This window comes from Pimephales promelas, chromosome 21 (assembly GCF_988280905.1).
Source record: "Pimephales promelas chromosome 21, fPimPro1.hap1.1, whole genome shotgun sequence".
Lineage (NCBI taxonomy): Eukaryota > Metazoa > Chordata > Actinopteri > Cypriniformes > Leuciscidae > Pimephales > Pimephales promelas.
The window spans coordinates 2983304-3003744 of record NC_142789.1 but is presented as its reverse complement, the minus strand read 5'-3'; the positions used below and the strand labels follow the sequence as shown (position 1 = coordinate 3003744).

The window sequence follows — 20441 nt, the reverse complement described above, 5'->3', positions numbered from 1 at the left end:
AACATATTAACACCTAAAATGTACATATTAGTACCTAAAATGTAAATATTAGCACCTAAAATGTACATATTAGCACCTACAATGTACTTATTAGCACCTACAATGTACTTATTAGCACCTAACTGTACATATTAACACCTAAAATGTACATATTAGCACCTAAAATGTACATATTAACACCTAAAATGTACATATTAGCACCTAATGTACATATTAGCACCTAACATGTACATATTATCACATAAAATGTACATATTAGTACCTAAAATGTACACCTTAGCACCTAAAATGTACATATTAACATCTAAAATGTACATATTAGCACCTACAATGTACAAATTAACATCTAAAATGTACATATTAGCACCTAAAATGTACTTCTTAGCACCTAAAATATACATATTAGTACCTAAAATGTACATAAAATATACATATTAACACCTACAATTTACATATTAACACCTAAAATGTACATATTAGCACCTAAAATGTACATATTAGCACCTAATGTACATATTAGCACCTAACATGTACATATTATCACATAAAATGTACATATTAGTAGGCTACCTAAAATGTACACCTTAGCACCTAAAATGTACATATTAACATCTAAAATGTACATATTAGCACCTAAAATGTACTTCTTAGCACCTAAAATATACATATTAGCACCTAAAATGTACTTCTTAGCACCTAAAATATACATATTAGTACCTAAAATGTACATAAAATATACATATTAACACCTAAAATATAGATATTAACACCTAAAATGTACATATTAGCACCTACAATGTACTTCTTAGCACCTAAAATATACATATTAGTACCTAAAATGTACATAAAATATACATATTAACACCTAAAATATACATATTAGCACCTAAAATGTACATATTAACACCTAAAATGTACATATCAACACCTGAAATGGACAAAAGTTTACCTTTTGAAAAGATACAGCCCCATGCAGTGACAGCTTTTGTACCTTTTTTTCTGAGAGTGTATAACATTCTTGTTTGGTTCCCAAAATAATAACCTCATGGGACCATTCAGGAACGTTAGGGGAACGTTCTGTGTTTGCTGGGAAGTACTGTACAGCTGTACAGATGTGGGGTCGCTCTCCTTTCTAGGTGACTTGCACACCTGTAGGAATGAAGCTGGTTGCCAACAACATGTAAACTCATCCATGTTTGTTTTAAGAAGATATTGTCTGACAAAGCACATACACAGAATGTTTCCTTGGATATCAGTAAAACGTTTAAAGAAATTCTGGTTAGAGGGGAAAGCCCTTGTTCATTTTTCCCCATGTCACTCAGAAACACCTGTGATGTGGTGCTCATTTTCCTACTTGAGGCGATTAATTATGACATCATTTCGATGGGGAAATCAGTGCAATGACAGATCAAGGGTGAAGTTCTTGAAAAACAGGCTTAAAGTCATTAAGCGATCACCCATGACTTCATGAAAAAGGATTGTGCTAATTTGTGTTTGTGTGTGTGTGTGTGTGTGTGTGATTTGGGAGGAAAAGAGATGGAGACAACTGGAAAAAAGTGATACACTGCAATGTAGAGCGATTTGTTATAGTAGTCTTGCCGACATGTGGGTGTTGCTGTGGGTGTAGGACATTTTTGTCCAGCTGCCAAATCAACTAATAAAATACGCCGAATGGGAAGTGGCACTTAAGTCTGAAAATCCAGGAGACACACACAAAGAAGCCATTTGGCAAAAAGATTTAGATGTTAACTAAAGTAAAAAATACCAGAGTGGCAATCAAATTTATTGTCTTGTTCATCGTCAATTAATTAACTACTATAAAAGAAGATTCATTCTCATTTTAAAGTAAAAATAAGTAGATTGTAGAAACCACAGGCACATTACAATGAATGCTTTTGGAAAACGCATGGTAACACTAACAATGTCTAAGTTTCGTTTCTATATGCCAAATGCTTTCCACTCAAAAAAAAAAATTATTTTTGCTGCTTGTCGAAATTGCGTAATTAAAACGAGCTTAAGCAACACAATTGCTATACACTTTGTCCAAACTTAATTTGATTGTGTTCGATCTACTTAAATATGTCAAATTTAATTTTACTTAATCCATTTGTGATGGATTACATGAATGATCTGTGTTGTTAGTTCCCAGCATGCTTTGCATATGGCTGAATTAAGAGACAATAAGAGAAAATTAGAAATTAGAAAATTAGAATTTATAGTGCGTAATTGTGTTTAAAGTTCAATTACATTGCAATTAGTACCATTTAAATTGCTTTGGTTGAAGCATCTTATACTTTAAGATGCTAATAAGTGCTATTGGTTACTAACACTTGGTTATAGTCTAGAAATATATTAGCGTGACCCTAAAATAATTTTTATTGTATTGGATGAATTAAAAATATGAATTTAAATACCTGAATCACATCAGGGAGACTTTTTAAATTCACTGACAATATTAAAAGCTGTGCCCAACCATAGTAAATAGCAGAGATGTAACGAAGTAGAACTACTTACTGAAATGCTGTATCTGTACTCTACTAGAGTATTGTTTTTTTCTCATACTTCTACTTTTACTTCAGTAGATATTTTCGATGAATTTAATACTTTTACTTCGATATTTTTTTAATGTTTGGCTAGTTACTTGTTACAATTATAAAAATTGTACGAATCATTCGTTGCAAGTTGGCTTTCATGCTGCCTAAATCACACACCAGTTTTATGGTATTGATTGACACACACATTGACAACTAATGCAGGGGTTGTCCTGCAATGGCCGCCAAAGCAAATTTGTATCCCGCCAAAGCGTCTTATTTGATTGCTAGTTCAAACTTTTGACTGCTTTCTTTAATAATTAAATGACACAATACTTGTACTTTTAGTACTAGTGAATTTTAAAATAAACTACTTGCAATAGTTAAGTTCAAAAAATGTTGAATACTTTAGCACTTCTACTTAAGTGTGGTGCTTAAAGAGCACTTCAACTTCTACTCAAGTCACTTTTTTGATAGAGCACTTGTACTTTTACTCAAGTCCGGTTTTCTAGTACTTTATACATCTCTGGTAAATAAGTTGAATCAACCTTAATACATTAAGTTGACCCAACGTAAGTACATTAAATTGGAATAACAGAATTGCATAATGCTGAAATAAAGCAAGTTAATCATGTGGAAAACCTTTCCATAATTTTTGTTTTTGAGTGAGACTCATTTCAGTTTAATAATACCTGGAGAAACACCCAGTGAAAACAAAATATTGCATGTTCACATAATTCAGGAACTTAAACCAGCTGAATTTGTACATCATTCAAAATGTGGCTGAAATGGGGAGGAATAGAGTTATACATTAACTCCACCTCTTATTAAACGCCCAGCATCTCTCAGTCTCCCACCCCTACAGCATCTCAGCTCTTTAAAAGCAGCCCATGTTGCATTTCTGGGCAATTTGATCTAATTATTGTCCTTAGATTCTCTTGTTCATCCACACTACTACTTCCATTGAATGTCAGAGAGACCTGGAAGAGAGGAGAGCATTCACTGAAAACAAGCTTTTCTGTCCTGGAAGAAAAGACCAAGATGGTTTCTTTTCCTTATTTACTAACCATTTTGGTTACCATTCAACTCAGCTTATCTGGCTCCAACTCCCTTGTGTTAGGCTTGAGGAAGATCTGCCCATTGTGCAATGGGCCCTCAGGGGACCTCAAGGGCCACCGAGCTGAACGTTTATCCGGCGAGGAGATCACATCCATGTTGGCATTAGATGAACCCTGTGGGGTTTACACCCTACCGTGTGCTCAGGGTCTCCGGTGTATCCCTCTTCCCGGCGAGCAAAGCCCCCTTCAGGCACTGCTTCAAGGACGAGGGGTCTGCAAAAGCATCAAGAGCACCATTACTGACATTCCTCCACTCACAGGTAAGATGGTCTTGTCTCATGGCATCTAATCTCGCATGCATTTGAAACTGGCTAACTTAAAATAAAAAAAACTAAACCTAAAAGTTGAGTAGATACTAGAATGAAAATGCAATTCACGTTCAATTTTGAGTTGAATATATAACAAGGATTTATAAGTTCTATCATTATTATTGAATGTGTTTAAGAAGGAAAAGAGAGGCTCATCTGTACTTTGTACAATGAGCGGGACTTTTTAGGTTTTCCCGAGCAAAAAGCTGCATTAAAACTATAAGTTTTATGTTACAGACTATCAACCATCAACCACTGATAACAATGAAAAGGTAACATGGCTCTGTAAATTATGTTCCGCATAAATATTCATATCATACTCTCTGACTTTGAGTCATAAATTAAAACTTTTGCATTAATCATGTTTTCGTTGTCGTTTCGTTCTATAGGGTCCTTGTCGCAAACTGTTAAACACAGTCCTCCAAAGCATTGAGCTCACAATCATTCATTCAATTCAGGACATCTACATCCCCAACTGTGACAGACAAGGGTCCTTCAGGAGGAAACAGGTGCGTAGAGAAGAAACAAGGGGTTTTAGCAACACTGTAAAAAATGTTGTTGGTTTAACCTGGTTGCCTCAAAATTTTAAGTTAATTCAACTGGAAAAAGTAAAAGGAGATTGATTTGATCATCAGAAACTTAAAATAATAAGTTATCTGAACTAAATCAATTATTTAAGTTGATTTGACAAAGGAAAAAATGTTGTGATAACAAATCTTGAAAATATATTTTTTACAGTGAATGCAAAATCAAGCATGTCAGAGGAATAAACGTGCTGCACCTCACTTGAGTTTTAAACGCAAAAAATGTAACACGTTTGCACTGTCCAATCTGGATTGTTTCCAATTAATCCATTTGTCTGTGTGTTTTGCCATTGCCATGATTGTAAGAATGAAATCTGTTCTCTATAAACAATAATAGAGTTTGCTCTTCTTGAAACAGTGTCGCTCATCAAGGGGAATGCAAAGAGGCCAGTGCTGGTGTGTTGATGACAAAGGATCAAAGATGTCATCCCGTAAAAGAAACGATGGAACTATCGCATGTAACAGTGTCTGAGAATTATGACATAAATCTGGACCTGAAATGTGTTTAGAAAGGACTGAAAGAGATGACAAACACTGACAACTCAATCCTTTACAATCCTTCATCTCCCTCTGGTTGTGACAAATATGTTTGCAGCATTATGTGCCATTCATTTTGATACATAACAGTCTGAACTTTACAGTTACAGTTACTGAATTAAAAACCTTTGTTTTCTTTTATATTAATTATTTTGTTTGTTATAAATCCTTGTAATCGAATTAAATGCTTGATGGAAAGATATAAAGATGATATACTCCAAGTGAATGTCATCTCCCATTAATGTGCTGTATGTCTAGATTGAATAAGAGCTATGCAGTAAGAACAAATGTATTTTTTTTTTTCAAATTACTTAATATATTTATGTCGCCTATATATTAACTTCTTATATATTAATATATATTAACTGTCCTTTCTTTCGACATAACTATACAAAGTAAACTCTGTGTTTGTGATTTAAATGTTGCTTGTGACACTTTATTTTAATCAACAAATGTTGAACTCAGAACATGACATGATTAACATGCAAGACAAAATCTGCAAGCAAATGGTCAAACGTTTCTTATGTGTTTTTTTTTTATTTTATTTTTTTTTTATTAAAAGGATACTCCACTTTTTTGGAAATAGGCTCATTTTACCACTCTCCCAGAGTTAAACAGTTGGGTTTTACCATTTTCGAATGTATTCAGCCGATTTTCTGATATTTAGAAGAATATCAGTAACCAGATCGTTTCTGGTCTCGTTGACTTCCATAGTATATTTTTTTCCTACTATGGAAGTCAATGAGACCAGAAACTGTCTGGTTACTGATATTCTTCTAAATATCCAAAAATCGTCTGAATACACTCGAAAACAGTAAAACCCAACTGTTTAACTCTGGGAGAGTGGTAAAATGAGCCTATTTCTAAAAAAAGTGGAGTATCCCTTTAACAGTCATGTTGAAATTTATGCTGAGTTTTACATCCCTCATAATTCATCACTGTTCTGCGCTGCTGGGAATCACTCCAAATATGTAACATATCGGTTGTTCTTCTGTGAATATTGAAGATAGGACTGTGAGGTGTTATTTTGGGTAAGAGATACAAGCAAATCTGGAGCGACTGTATTGTAAATAATAATAAAAACGTGCTCTCTTTCTCCTTACTCTCGCCCTCATTATTGCCCGCTCATGAATTCGCTTCCGCTGCACATCACCTTACGTGTACAGTAAATGAACAAGTAAACACTGACTTTAATACCTCAGTACCAGACCCGCGGGGATGGAGTGGATTTTTCATTGGTCCAAAGGTTATTCTGAACAAACTCCCTGACTCTCATCCCAAGGTTCACAATAAAACTCCTAAAGACCTCCAAATGAAGCTTGGTGATTTTCTGACCAGCAATGGCTGGAACAAAAAATTATAAATCTCCACACACTATATTATACAAAATCGACACAAATTTAGTCGTTAATGAATAACTACACAAGAACTAATGAGTAACACAATATTAACAATAACTATTATTAACTAACAAGAAACTCTGATTAACGAACTAGTAAGTAATAGCGCACAGACGAAAGTGGTAGTTCACTATTAAGTAATCAATGCTATTTTTTAATACGTCCCAGAGAACTACTGAAAATTTTTATTAATAATCTAGTAACTACTATTAACTAAAATAAACTCGTATTAACGAATTAGTAAGTAATGAAAGTGTTACTAGATACTTCTGTGGGAATGACTAATTATTTGGATCCGTATTATAAAGTGAAGATCATTGGAACTAACTATTACTACATGATCTAGTCATGATTTGTGCAAACGTTTGAGATTTTTGGTGAACTTTAGTAACTTTTAGAAAATGTCTTTAGTAACACTTGAGTAATTACTAGTTAGTTCCAATGATCTTCACTTTATAATATACGAATCCAAATAATTAGTAATTCCCACAAAAGTATCTAGTAACACTTTCGTCTGTGAGCTATTACTTACTAATTCATTAATCAAAGTTTCTTGTTAGTTAATAATAGTTACTAGATTGTTACTATTGTGTTACTCATTAGTTCTTGTGTAGTTATTCATTAACGAAGGAACCGTATTCTAAAGTGTTACCATTTAGTCTACTATAAAGAAAAAATATCGACAAGTTTTGACATAACTATTCAACAGTAGTTGAAGCAAATTTAGCAGAGATTACAACCTCAAATCTTTTGTGTATGATGCATGTTTGATGCAACAGACCTGGATTTTTGTCTGCGAAAAGGTGAAACTTACGAAATCTTTGAATATGAAAAACTACATATTGTTGCTTTAAATCTTTTGATGTAAATTATACAGTATTTGTATGTATTCTAAATAAAAGACATAAATTGTACTGAATGTCAGCTTACTTATTTGGCTCAAGATAAGGATTTATTGAATCCAGATGTCATGAAAACAAGAAACTGCTTTTTTCGAAACACAAGTTGAGAGCTGTCGTTCCAAACACACAACTTTCCGATGCTGTTTGCGAATGTTTGTTAGAACTACTGTATGGTTTTGGGAGTCGTTGAACTGTGTTGATAACGACAGAACTTGTTGTCTAACAATGTTTTTTGGAAACACACCTTTCCTGATGTCTGGCGTACAGCCGCTTCTTGAGTTTATGACGGCAGAGGAAAAATGTCTAGACACAGCACCAGGATCTGCAAAGGACACAGTTTACTCATGTATACTTGTAGGGCCGTAACCGGGGTCCCAGAGCAGGTTTTTGCAGTGGACCTCCTTAAAATCACTTTCTGGAAGAAATCGTGGGGCAACTTCGATACAAAATGAACCTTTGGTCTAATAACACATCGGTACCTCATCCGTTCTCTGAGATTTGTTTTCATGATAATCGAATGTAAAGATTTTTATCTCTAAAAATTACTGTTTAGCGTAGTATATAGGGCGTAGAGTAATGAAAAATAAAAATCGCTAGTTAAAGGGATAGTTCACTTTGAAATTTAATTTTTGATATGTTTTAGCTTACCTCAAGGGCATCCAAGATGTAGGTGTCTTTGTTTCCACAGTATTTTCAATTTTGACATTTTTCAGTCAAACCGTTGTTGTCTATCAGTCATACACTGGAGGCTAAGGGGGTCCACCAAAAAGCATGCACAGAGAAGTCCAAATTAAACATGATTTAATGACTCGTAAATGTAAGTACACATTGATGGCCTAAGACACGAAACGAGCGGTTTGTGTGAGAAAACGAACAGTATTTATATCGTTTTTACCTCTTATAATCATAGCCATGACAAAATGATCTGACGGCACGGGCGCTTCGGTCTGCGCATGCGCCGGAAGTGATCGCTTGCGCGCCTACGTCACTCTTTGTTTATACAGAGATTTCGGAAGTTTTACCTTTCACTAAACATATTTAGATATACGTGAAACCGCAATGGAAGACGATTTCGGTATATCTAGATATGTTTAGTGAAAGGTAAAACTTCCGAAATCTCCATGTAAATATTGAGTGACGTCACACGCAAGCGATCACTTCCGCCGTAACATTGAACTGATTCAGTTCGGTTCAGTTGGACATTGCACAACTGATTCAGATCACTTGGACGTCGCTGTGATTACACGAGGTAAAACGATATAAATACTGTTTGTTTTCTCACACAAACCGCTCGTTTCGTGTCTTAGGCCATCAACGTGTACATTAACGAGTCATTAAATCATGTTTAATTTTCGAATGCAGTTCGAAATTGTTTATATCATGCGAACTATATTATTGCCCAGCTCTAGGGCCATAGTTACGAACAGTTTACGCCAGCGCAAACCCTCTTTTGGCATTAAAAACGACTGTCAGGATTTACTAAAGACAGGCAACGACGCAAGCATAGGCAGGGTTATTTTTGTGGTTATTTTTATAACCTTATTGCATTAGCATTTGTAGGAGTTTCCCAGTCAGATGCTAAATTTATGAGAGGAGGGTATTTAAACGAATCATGTAAGGTGATTTATTGGTATTTGTGCCATTATTTTATGCCCCAAAAAAACACGTTTTCAACTAATTTGCGGTGCTCTTGGTAGATTGTGTTGGTCATTATGGAAATGATCCTGCATTCTCGCACTAATTTGCCCTGTTTAGTAATTCTGGCCCCTAATCTGCTAAATGCGACTATAAGGCATGAAATTATAATAAAATGAACATTGATTACATGCTACAGAAAGTTTAAGATGTAAAAAAGCATAGGACCCCTTTGAATGCGTTGGTAAGCTAAACTCGGTCACTGCAGCAATGGCGAGCACATATTTGACTGTGTCAACACAACTAACCACCCCAACACAGCAGCACACATGCACGGCATGCATTTATTTTGCTCTTTCACCACTGAACTTATCAGGAAAGCTCTTAATAAAAAAAAATGCTAGACTGCTTTTGATCTAGGAGGAGCTTTCATTTGGAAGAAAAACTACACGCCTCCGACAGAAATGCTGATCAGGCATGTGACTGATTTGGATCAAGTTATGACAAGTTTAATTCTCTCAAGCTATTTTGGAGCAAGTCAGCGGAGTAGTTTATCCTCTACTGTATAGGTTCATTGAAACCGTTAAGGTCTCCTCTGGCATTTCAAGACATTCATCATCACTACTGAGGAGGGAAGTTGTTGTTTTGGTCTACCTGGGTTCATTTCTGCAATTATGTCATCCCCTGGTAAAACACGGGCTATTTCAAGAAGACTTTCACGAACAAAAAGCAAGAAAAAACATTTTGTGCATCAAAAAGTGGAGATATTCTGGGCCAGCGACCCCATCCTGACTGTGTTTATGTGGGGCATCAATCACACGGTATGTTACAGCTGACCTGCTTTATTCTGAATCTAAAAAGATCAATCTATTTAGTTTCCTGTAACCATTAAAAAAATATATATGTTGCCCTATCGTGCTTGGGAGAATGGCTGTCATTAATGCATAAAAAAAAAACATAAAACAAAACAATTTTTTTCAGTCTTCCTTTAACTTTTAACCTTCCTGCATTTAACCTTTACAGATAAATGACCTGTTTCAAGTGCCAATGCCAGTAATGCTACTTCCAGATGACTTCAAAGCCAACATAAAAATGAAAGTCAACAACCATTTATTCAACAAGTATGATCTATCGAACACACTCTGCTACAAATACTTTCTAAAGAACAAAAGATTTTTTGACTGACAGATGTCAATTTTAGTACATTTGAATATTTGGACTTTGGGATACAGTTTGAGAAGACATAAGGTTGCAAATGCACTGTATATAAAGATATACATATACAAATAAAGTGCTATTTTTCACCTCATATGTTCCTTTAGTTTTGCAGCTAAAGATAATTCTATTTAACTTAAATTCCACTTCTTCTAGAAAATACTTGTTCTCATTGTCACAGTTTTAGACAATGAACTGCACAAAGCTTTAGTAAAACTCATAATCTGCTGTGGTATGGAGACAGGGTTGTTTTTTTGGTGTTGGTGGGGGTTGCTGGCAAACAGTCCAGACTTGTGACCTCAGTGAAATGTAACCTTAGACACAGTTCTTATGATTAAATGCAATCACCACAATTGTCAAGCAAAAACAAAACACGAAAAAATATTGTTTATTACACATGCATGAACATGCACGCACTCAAAGTATTTGCAATTATTCTTGATCTTGACAGTAATGTGAGTATGTGGTTTCTTCATTGACTATAGCGCCAATTAGATTATTAAATGTAATAGTGTAATGAAATAATAGAAAATACTATTATTATAACACAGCAGAATGATCATTATCAATCAACTTTTTTATTTGTAGCAATTTTCACTATTCATGTTGTGCGTTTAAAAAAAAAAAACGTGCCTTACTGTTGTGAAGCTCCAGTAAGCCAAAATATACTGTATATATATATATATCTACTATTAGTTTAGGTATGAGGAGTAAAAACTTAAAAGCATTACAATTAATGCACATGATAAATATTATCCCGTTTTGTGTTATTAATCAATTAAATTTTTAGCATGTTAGTAAAGCAACGCTTGAACTGTAAGGATAATGGTGATATCATGAAAATGGTGATAATGGTGATATAATGAAAATATTTATTCATTAGTATTTCCTTGTTTTAATTTGAGTTATTTAAAGGAGTAGTTCACTTTTAAAAAAACTTGCTGATAATTTACTCATCCCCATGTCATCCAAGATGTCCATGTTATTCTTTCTTCAGTCGAAAAGAAATTAAGATTTTTGATGAAAACATTCAAGGATTTTTCTCCATATAATGGACTTCAATGGGAACCAAACGGTTCAAGGTCCAAAAGACCAGTTTCAGTGCAAACTGTAAACTGTTCAAAGGGGTTTAAACAATTCCATACGTTGAATCAAGCGAAACGATCAATCATTTAAAAAAGCTCAAATGCTCGCCTTGCTCTGTTCTGTGATGCTCATTCGTGACTCTCCTGTTCGAACTCGTTCATCAAAATGAATAAATCTTTTTTCCGAGTCATTTGGTTTATTCAACGAACGAAATGAACAAATTGACTCGGAAAAAGATTTGTTCATTTTGTTGAACTAGTTCGAACAGGAGAGCCACAGAGAACAGAGCAAGGTGAGCATTTGAGCTTATAAAACTTAAACTTTGTTATTTTATTTTTTTTAAATGAGCGATCGTTTCGCTTTATAAGACCCTTATTCATCGTCTGGAATCGTTTAAAGCCCTTTGAACAGTTTTCAGTTTGCACTGAAACTGTCTTTTGGACCTTGAACCGTTTGGACCCCATTGAAGTCCATTATATGGAGAAAAATCCTGGAATGTTTTCATCAAAAACCTTAATTTCTTTTCGACTGAAGAAAGAAAGACATGGACATCTTGGATGACATGGGGGTGAGTAAATTATCAGCAAAAGTTGTTTTAAAAGTGAACTACTAAAGAGAGTTTATTAAAGTAGCTCTAACACTGTTAAAATTCCCAATGTTTATTTATGTTTAAATATTTAGGGAAAACCTCCCTGGACATTTTAAGTTTAAGGAGTACTGCCCACTTGTGTTCCGGAATCTGAGAGAGAGATTTGGAGTTGAACATCAAGATTATCAGGTATGAAATTTCTGTTTAGATTTAAGACTGGACGCATAAAAGGCTGAAAGCTCCCCCCTGTCGTTTCTTGTAGCATAGTTCTCAAATGTACTTTAAAAAGTTACATATCAGTCACAATCATGGTTAAACGTCACAACTGTTCCAGACAATGTTTGGCGGTGAGCCTCTCTTTTTCATTATTTGCATAGATCAGGTCAGGCCTATTTGACGGAAGAGCACATGTGCTCAACTTCATTTGAATGGTGGCCATCATTTGCTTTTATGTTTGCATGAGGCACTTGCCAATGTAGTAGTCAGCATATGTGTGCTTTAAACCTTTCAAATGTGCCAATTCTTTACATGACAGTAGAGTTTTATGTCACGATGCACTGCGAGCTGCTAGTAGCTCACATGGATCCTACAATTTGCCCATAGTTCATACACTGAAGAACATTATAAACGCACCACTTTTGTTTTTGCCCCCATTTTTCATGAGCTGACTTTTCCTATGTACACAAAAGTCTCGCTTACAATATGGACTTTGATGCCATTTAAAACACACACCACGCACACACAAACCCTTTGTTAACTCCCACTTGTTTCCCTTTATTAGTTCTCATCTACCCCGTTTCCCCCTCCCAGACCATTACCATATGGTTTTGTATGGAATGACTTTGATAAACAGTCATTTTATAGGTCACACCTGCTGGTCAGAGAGATTAAGGTGGAATTTTACAACATTTCTAAATTTCCATGTGCCCTGTTAGGTTTCTTTAACGCGTAGTCCTCCAGTTAAGGAATGCAAGAGTCAGGAAGCGGGATTGTTGCTGACATCATACGACTGCACATTAATTGTCAAGCAAATCTCCAGTGAGGAGGTGGAGGACATGCACAACATCCTTTCAGAATACCACCAGGTAGAGTATACGGTTTCATAAGTCAAGTTTAATAACACGTACATTTAACCTTTGTAAAATGTAGTCTCCTGATTATACTTAAAGGATTAGTTAATTCAAACAAGGCAATTCTGCCATTATCTACCATATACATTGAAAAGATCTAGTGAAAGAGCTATTGGTTCACAAATTGGATATTGGACATCACAGAAAGCTATAGGTAGTCAAGTTACATTTTAGTCTGTTCCTCACACAAGTGAAGGTTTTGGAGAGTGACTTTGAATCTCCTTGTGGAGGAACAACAAGGTGCTGCTTGTTTATTGAATGCAACTGTTGTATTCCAGTGGCAGTCCTGATTCTGGAAGTGATATCAGGAGAGGTCTTTGACTGATTGAAGACCAGATGCATTCTGGATAATATGTAGATGTTTTGTTGCACTGGCTGCCCAGCAAACAAAGAATGTTCCCCCTAACGTTACCGAATGGTCCCATGAGGTTATTTTTTTTTTTGGGAACCAAACAAGAACGTTATAGAAACGTTCCATGTAGGTTATTTTTAGGTTCCATTTTTATAACGTAAGGAGAATGTGCCGGGAATGTTCCCTTAACCTTAAGGGAAAGTTCTAGGAACGTTCTGGGAACCAAAAACTAACGTTCCCAGAACCTAAATTTGTTTGCTGGTTGGTAGGCTTCCCTGCTAAAAAAAAACCATCATGTTGGTCAAGGCTGGTTTATGTTGGTTAGAGCTGGTTATGCTGTTCTCAAGCAATCTGAGCTGGTTTGATGGCCCACCAGCCCTCCCGCTTATTTTTAATGAAAAAAATACTTATACACTAACTGGTCTTAGCTGTTTGAGATGGTCTCGCCTGGCCAATCTGGTCTAAATGCGTAAACCAAAGCAACTTCTATTGAGATGTATTTGAATGCTGTTTGGATGGATAGATTTCCCCAGACACACCAAGCATAAACTAGGCTTTATACCTATGCCAAAAGAGGTAAACAGTCACTTATTTGTGTTTAGTCATTGATTTATTATTTAAAAGATGAGAACAAGTCTATGTAACCTTTGACTGCAATGCTATTTGAGTAAAATATAATATTGATGTAATATAATTAAATATGTAAAAAATAAGAAAGATATTTTGTTTTCTGAACAGTGTAATCAAACTTGAGATGATTGTTCAACTGACAAGCAGCAGTCAACTGGACCTAGAAAGGCTATTTCTTTTTATTCCCTTTTCTAACAAACTAAAACATCTTCTTTCCCCCCCTCAGCACATTGTGACGTGCCATGGTAACACACTCCTTCCCCAATTCCTCGGCATGTACCGTGCCACTGTGGACAATGAAGACACGTACCTTTTAGTCATGAGGAACATGTTCAGCCACAGACTAACTGTCCACAGAAAATATGACCTCAAGGTAGATCAATTTCATTCTTTAATCATTGTTTACTATTTAATGATTTTGTTATTGAGCCATAATGGTGAGGAATTAATATGTTACGAGTTTAGTATGTTATTCAAAACAATAAGTGCAAAGTTTAAAAAAAAATGGAAAGATCACAATAAAAATAGTTTTTCACTCAACTTGCATTTTTAAGGCAATCTATTAAATAAGATAGAGCTACTGTATCATACAGTATTTATAGGATTATTGTCATGTATCTAAATTATCAGGAATATTTCATATTATAGGGCTCGTTGGTTTCTCGAGAAGCAAGTGATAAAGAAAAGGTAAGAGATGAATAAATCTAAACATTTTCAGTTTTATATAGCCTCTTCAAATTAAAGATTTGTTTTGGTTATTTTTAGAACAGTTCCTAAATCCTAAACATTTATACTATATCTTTTCTTGTTTTTATTCTGTTACAAAGGCATTCTTGTATGCTGTTCTTGAAACTGAAAATTTGTTCTTGAAATTAATTGCTTAAAAATAATTTGAAAACACAGGTAAAAGAGCTGCCTACCTTCAAGGATGTAGATTTCAGAAACAACATGCAGCGAGTCTACATCAGCGAAGAGGAGAAAGAAAAGCTATTGGATAAACTGAACAGGGATGTAGAGGTGAGTCTATTTAAAGACACAATTGACTGAATATTACATTAGGGTCAAATGTAATTTGATTGATTGGTTGATTTTACCCAATGCGAAACCGAGAAGTTTCCTTGGACTCAAAAGACCTGGTTTTCATACAGTACCTGACATATTGAAACTAAGGCCCTGTCAACACCTGCTGGTATTAAGATGCGTTTTGGTCTATCGGATCACAAGTGGACGACACTAAATACAGGTGTAAACGGGGTGTAAAATATTTTGAGCTTGTCAGCTTAAAGAGGAAGACTGGCTTATAGACACAGGGACACAGAGCCTTCTTCACCGCTGGTCCCGTCCGGCGGCCCCGAGCCCTCACCACTGGTCCCGTCCAGCACAGAGCCCTCACCGCGTCTCCCATCCAGCCCAAAGCCTTCACCGCGTGTCCCGTCCAGCCCAAAGCCATCACCGCTGGTCCCATCCGGCCCAAAGCCTTCACCGCTGGTCCCGTCCAGCCCAAAGCCTTCACCGCGTGTCCCGTCCAGCCCAAAGCCATCACCGCTGGTCCCATCCGGCCCAAAGCCTTCACCGCTGGTCCCATCCGGCCCAAAGCCTTCACCGCTGGTCCCGTCCGGCCCCGAGCCCTCACCGCTGGTCCCATCCGGCCCAAAGCCTTCACCGCTGGTCCCGTCCGGCCCCGAGCCCTCACCGCTGGTCCCGTCCAGCACAAAGCCTTCACCGCTGGTCCCGTCCGGCCCCGAGCCCTCACCGCTGGTCCCGTCCAGCACAAAGCCTTCACCGCTGGTCCCGTCCAGCACAAAGCCTTCACCGCTGGTCCCGTCCGGCCCAGAGCCCTCACCGCTGGTCCCGTCCAGCCCAAAGCCTTCACCGCTGGTTCCGTCCGGCCCCGAGCCCTCACCGCTGGTCCCGTCCGGCCCCGAGCCCTCACCGCTGGTCCCGTCCAGCACAAAGCCTTCACCGCTGGTCCCGTCCGGCCCAGAGCCCTCACCCCGTGTCCCATCCAGCCCAAAGATTAAAAAGTGGCTAATTCGTACTAATTTGTACAACCTCACTCTTACGAATTCATACAATTTGTCTAAACCCACGTGATGGTTAGGTTTAGGGCCGGGGTCAGGGGTAGGTCATTCGTACGAATTCATACGAATTGGCCAATTCGTAAAATATGTACGATTTAACAAAATCGTACTAATTTGTACGAGTGAGGTTACGAATTAGCCACCTCGTAAAATGCGTACGAATTCCCGTGAAGTAGGGTTGGAAAAACCTCTTACATTAATCCGCCCATAGACCCTCCCCTTGAAGAAATCAGGACAGAAGTGGTTAAAAGTGGTTTAAAACACCAGGTGTAAACGGGAATGTGTCCCCCTCGTCTATTTGTGATCCGAACGACCAAAACACTTCTTATTAGCAGGTGTAAACAGGGCCTAATACTGTGTTTGTGTGCAGTTTCTTGTGCGTTTGAAGATCATGGACTACAGCCTGCTGCTGGGCATTCATGAAGTCGGGAGGGCAGAGCAAGAAGACGAGGTGGAAATAAAAAAAGACTCTTTAAGTGAAGAGGAGGAGGATTCAGAGAATGACCTCTGTCTTACAACCGTGGGGTCTTTCGGCTCGTCCCCTGAGGGCATCGCAGGGTACATGAGCTCTTATAAACCTCTTGGTCCAGGAGAGTTTGACCCTTATGTTGATGTGTATGCCATCGAGAGCGCAGTTGGTGAGTCAAAAGTCTCTTACATGAAAACATTAAAATACATCATGGGAAATTAATGCAAATGGAAGAAAACTCAAATAAATGGTTAGCTTCTATAATCTTGAACCCATTGAGTAATCTTTCCATGAAGGTAAAGGCTTTTGCATTTCCCTTAAAATAATTGTCCATTACTCATTTTGTGTCACCCTCTTACTTAATTTGTCTTTCAGATTCAGATTAACTAAGGTGCACGCCATTTCAATTTGTTTAAATCCAGTGTTGGGAGTAACGCATTACAAAAGTAATACATTACAGTAACATATTACTTTTTGCTGTAACGCAGTAGTGTAAGGCATTACTAATCAATTTTCAGTAATATTTTACTCGTTACATGTTCAGTGAGGCTTGTATTACAGTTGTATTACAGTGTATTGTCTGCTTTTACTTCTTAAAGGCAACATACTGTGTGAAAGTTTTAAAGCAGTCTTTTAGTGCCAGTTCAGAGCGGTCGCGTCTGTAACATTGTTTTTTCCTCATAAATGCGAACACGAACACGAAAACTAAAATAAAATGAATATTTTAAGTTCTATGGAGACTGGAGAGCCAACCCTTCATCCGATTTGCGCAGTGTAATTAACAGAATTACAAAAAATATATTTTACCTCCTATTTTTTTGTCACGCATGAATGTGTGTCTTTTCCCTAATATTAAAAATAAAACATAGACTGATATTTGTCTAATATCTGGAGTCCTTTAAGGAAGTAGCCTATTTTCAATACATGTATTTTCTGAGAATTTTTATTTCAAGTTTTGACTGCAAATTTCATGTCCATAATATTGGACTTCCCCAATTTTAAATAATTTATCCTCAACTAGTTTTGTGGTGTAGGTCTACGTATTTTATTATGTTAACTTCAAATAATACTAATAGCCTAATTTAAAGATAAGGCAGCATTGGATATGGACAGTAAGGAGAATAACGCTGGAGTTGGAAGAGGTGTGTCGCGATTCTAGGTTCGTGGATCTGAGTCGTGTGGCGAATCGCGATTTCGGTTTCATATTGCATATCGTTACAGCCCAAAAGTTAAGTTCTACTTAGTTATTTTGGTGAAAGTAACTCAAAAGTAATACATGAGTAATGTAACGCATTACAATTCTGGGACAGTAATATTGTAAGGTAATGAATTACTTTTAAATAACAGTAACAAGTAATACCTAATGTATTACAGTTTGGAAGTAACTTGCACAACACTGTTTAAATCATTCCATTTATGAGTCTTGTCTGTCCTTGATCTAGGTGCCCCACACAGAGAAGTGTACTTCATGGGTCTTATAGACATTTTGACCCAGTATGATGCCAAGAAGAAAGCAGCCCATGCAGCGAAAACAGTCAAGCATGGAGTAAGTGATACTTAACGAATAGAGTGAGATTTGCTTTTTACACATTTATTGTAATAAACAATTTTTTGTAAATATTCTAAACGTATCTGTTATTTACACATTTTTTTTTTTTAATTTAAAGGCTGGCGCTGAGATCTCTACAGTTCATCCTGAACAATATGCCAAGCGGTTTCGAGAATTCGTGGCAAATATCTTTGCCTATTGAGAGCATTTTAAATCTAGAGAGGACAAAAAGAACATTGATTGACAGCTAGTGGTTTAAACGATTACCGCATTATTAAATTATTTCAAAATCATTATTTAATTATTAAAATATTTGGTTCCACTTTATATTAAGTGGCTTTAAGTACTATGTACTTACATTAGAAAAATAAGTACAATGTACGTATTTCGGTCATGTTGTATTGTAAAACACTTTTGCTGCTAGTGAGGAGTGAAACGGGTGAGGTTTGGGACAGGTGTGGTGGTATGGGTCGGCTTAAGGGTGGGTTGAGGTGTAAGGGAAGGGTCAACTGTGTAATTACAAATGTAATTACATAAATGAATTAAAGCTGTCATAAAATGCAGGTATTTTCAAAATATAAGTACAATGTAAAAACATGTATGTACACAATAAGTCCATTGTATCAAATTATTAATTTGAATGTAAGTACATAGTACTTAAAGCAACTTCATTTAAAGTGGGACCAAATGTTCAGCTTTTACTGTACAAATTTAAAAAAAATGTGATGAAATTGTGTTTTAGTGCTCTGATTTATTTTTAAATGAATCCTTTAGTTTAATAAATTTGTTAAAAAAATAACAATTTTTTTTGTTTGTTTTTTTACAATAAAAAAATCACACCTGCTATGGTACATTAATTGGATGAACATAAACATTTAAATAATGTAAAAGTGTGAAATTGCTTTTCAAATAACAGTGAATTGAAGGAACAGAACTTCGTCACGCACGCAAACGAAGATCTGCTGCAAGAAGACGACGGTTCTGACGCCAGGAGCGAACTGTAATGGACAACGTAACTCTTATAATAAGACAAACCAGGTATGCTTAAAGGGATAGTTCACCCCAAAATGTATGTCATACATTGGCTCACTATTGGCCGACGCTGGTCATGTGTGTGATGCGTGTGACGTACAAACCAGAAGCGCTGCCAGAGAATATCTAATTGAAGAGAAATGGCACTGGCTGGTTACTTCCGGGTTCTGGACTGGCTGCAGTAACACGTCTCTGTCCATGTGGGGGCGCTCGCGGTCGAGTGCATAATGAATGGGAGTCAATGGGGTTTCACCCCCATAAATCCACTTTTCTCAGGATGTAATTTTTTGTCAAGTAATTTGAAAGTTGCATTCAAAGGGGAGGGCTAAGATAATATACTCAGCTGAAAATGCATTTTTAAGTTCACTTACCTGTTCTAAAAATCCGTTCAAAAATGTGATGACGTCACACAATAGCAGAATGCTAGCGTGTTCCAGCCAACAACAGCCTAACCTGTAAGAAATCAAAAGGACATAAGCACTCGTTCATTCGACTTTTGGCCTATAATCTATATTGAACTTGCGGAATCAACAATAAAATCGATGTTAATTTAACGACAAGCAGGTGAAAGAGACACTTTTAGCCGTTTAGCCCCATAGACTCCCATTCATTCTGCTCTCGCCCGCGATCACCTCCAGTGGAATTCTAATGGAACTGCAACCAGGATGATACACAACGGGGCTAATAGGAAGTGCCGAGGCTCTCCGTTAGACGGGCTCTGGCGCTGCGCAGTTACACTACATGAACTATCTCGAGGCCCACAGAGAAGGAAATGAATAGTTGAATAAAGTTGTTAGTTTTGTTTGTTTTTTGCGCATAAAAGTATTCTCGTCGCTTGATTGAGCCACTGTAGTCACTTGGACTATTTTATTGATGTCTTTAATAACTTTTCTGGGACCGCCCCTATAAGGCAGGCAGAACAAAGTGAAAACTAAACCAAAATTAAACATAATCAATACAATCATATCCTGTTTTTGGTTCATTAGATGTCTGGTTTGTGCTGCATTGATATCTCATTCTGCATCAGTTTGTTAGGAAGCAGACCCATAGAAAATGTGATGTGTCTAGTTCGCTTGTTTGGTGCGCACAGGGCCTCATTTATAAAATATGCTTACTATTTTATTCAGAGGCCCAAACTGAGCAAAAATAGCAATTTGGTGTAGTTATTATTTATATGGCAAAAAATGTAAATCAATAAAATCTTTAAAACTGTAGGCTATAGCAGACTACTTGCATAAAATGCATACATCTGTCACAAACTGTCAGTTCAGTTTTTCATTTTCATGGACTTTT

At 36.7% G+C, this 20441-nt stretch overlaps 2 protein-coding genes and 1 long non-coding RNA gene across 3 annotated transcripts; 2 read left to right on the top strand and 1 right to left on the bottom strand.

The window, feature by feature from the left end:
- Positions 1 to 3244: 3244 nt before the first annotated feature.
- LOC148969666 (uncharacterized) lies at positions 3245 to 19864 on the bottom strand. The gene is made up of 3 exons (XR_016148534.1): positions 19520 to 19864; positions 3599 to 3862; positions 3245 to 3511 (listed from the first exon to the last, which is right to left on the bottom strand). It is a non-coding gene; the product is annotated as an uncharacterized LOC148969666 (long non-coding RNA).
- Positions 3573 to 5013, top strand: igfbp6a (insulin-like growth factor binding protein 6a). Its single transcript, XM_039663356.2, has 4 exons — positions 3573 to 3909; positions 4195 to 4229; positions 4347 to 4466; positions 4900 to 5013. Exons 1-4 carry the CDS (start codon positions 3573 to 3575, stop codon positions 5011 to 5013), a joined length of 606 nt encoding a protein of 201 aa, XP_039519290.2.
- On the top strand, positions 9551 to 18828 carry pip4k2cb (phosphatidylinositol-5-phosphate 4-kinase, type II, gamma b). The gene is made up of 10 exons (XM_039663355.2): positions 9551 to 9836; positions 10039 to 10136; positions 11998 to 12094; positions 12841 to 12990; positions 14244 to 14390; positions 14666 to 14704; positions 14921 to 15034; positions 16469 to 16736; positions 18010 to 18113; positions 18235 to 18828. Exons 1-10 carry the CDS (start codon positions 9690 to 9692, stop codon positions 18316 to 18318), a joined length of 1248 nt encoding a protein of 415 aa, XP_039519289.2. The 5' UTR covers positions 9551 to 9689; the 3' UTR covers positions 18319 to 18828.
- Positions 19865 to 20441: the final 577 nt, after the last annotated feature.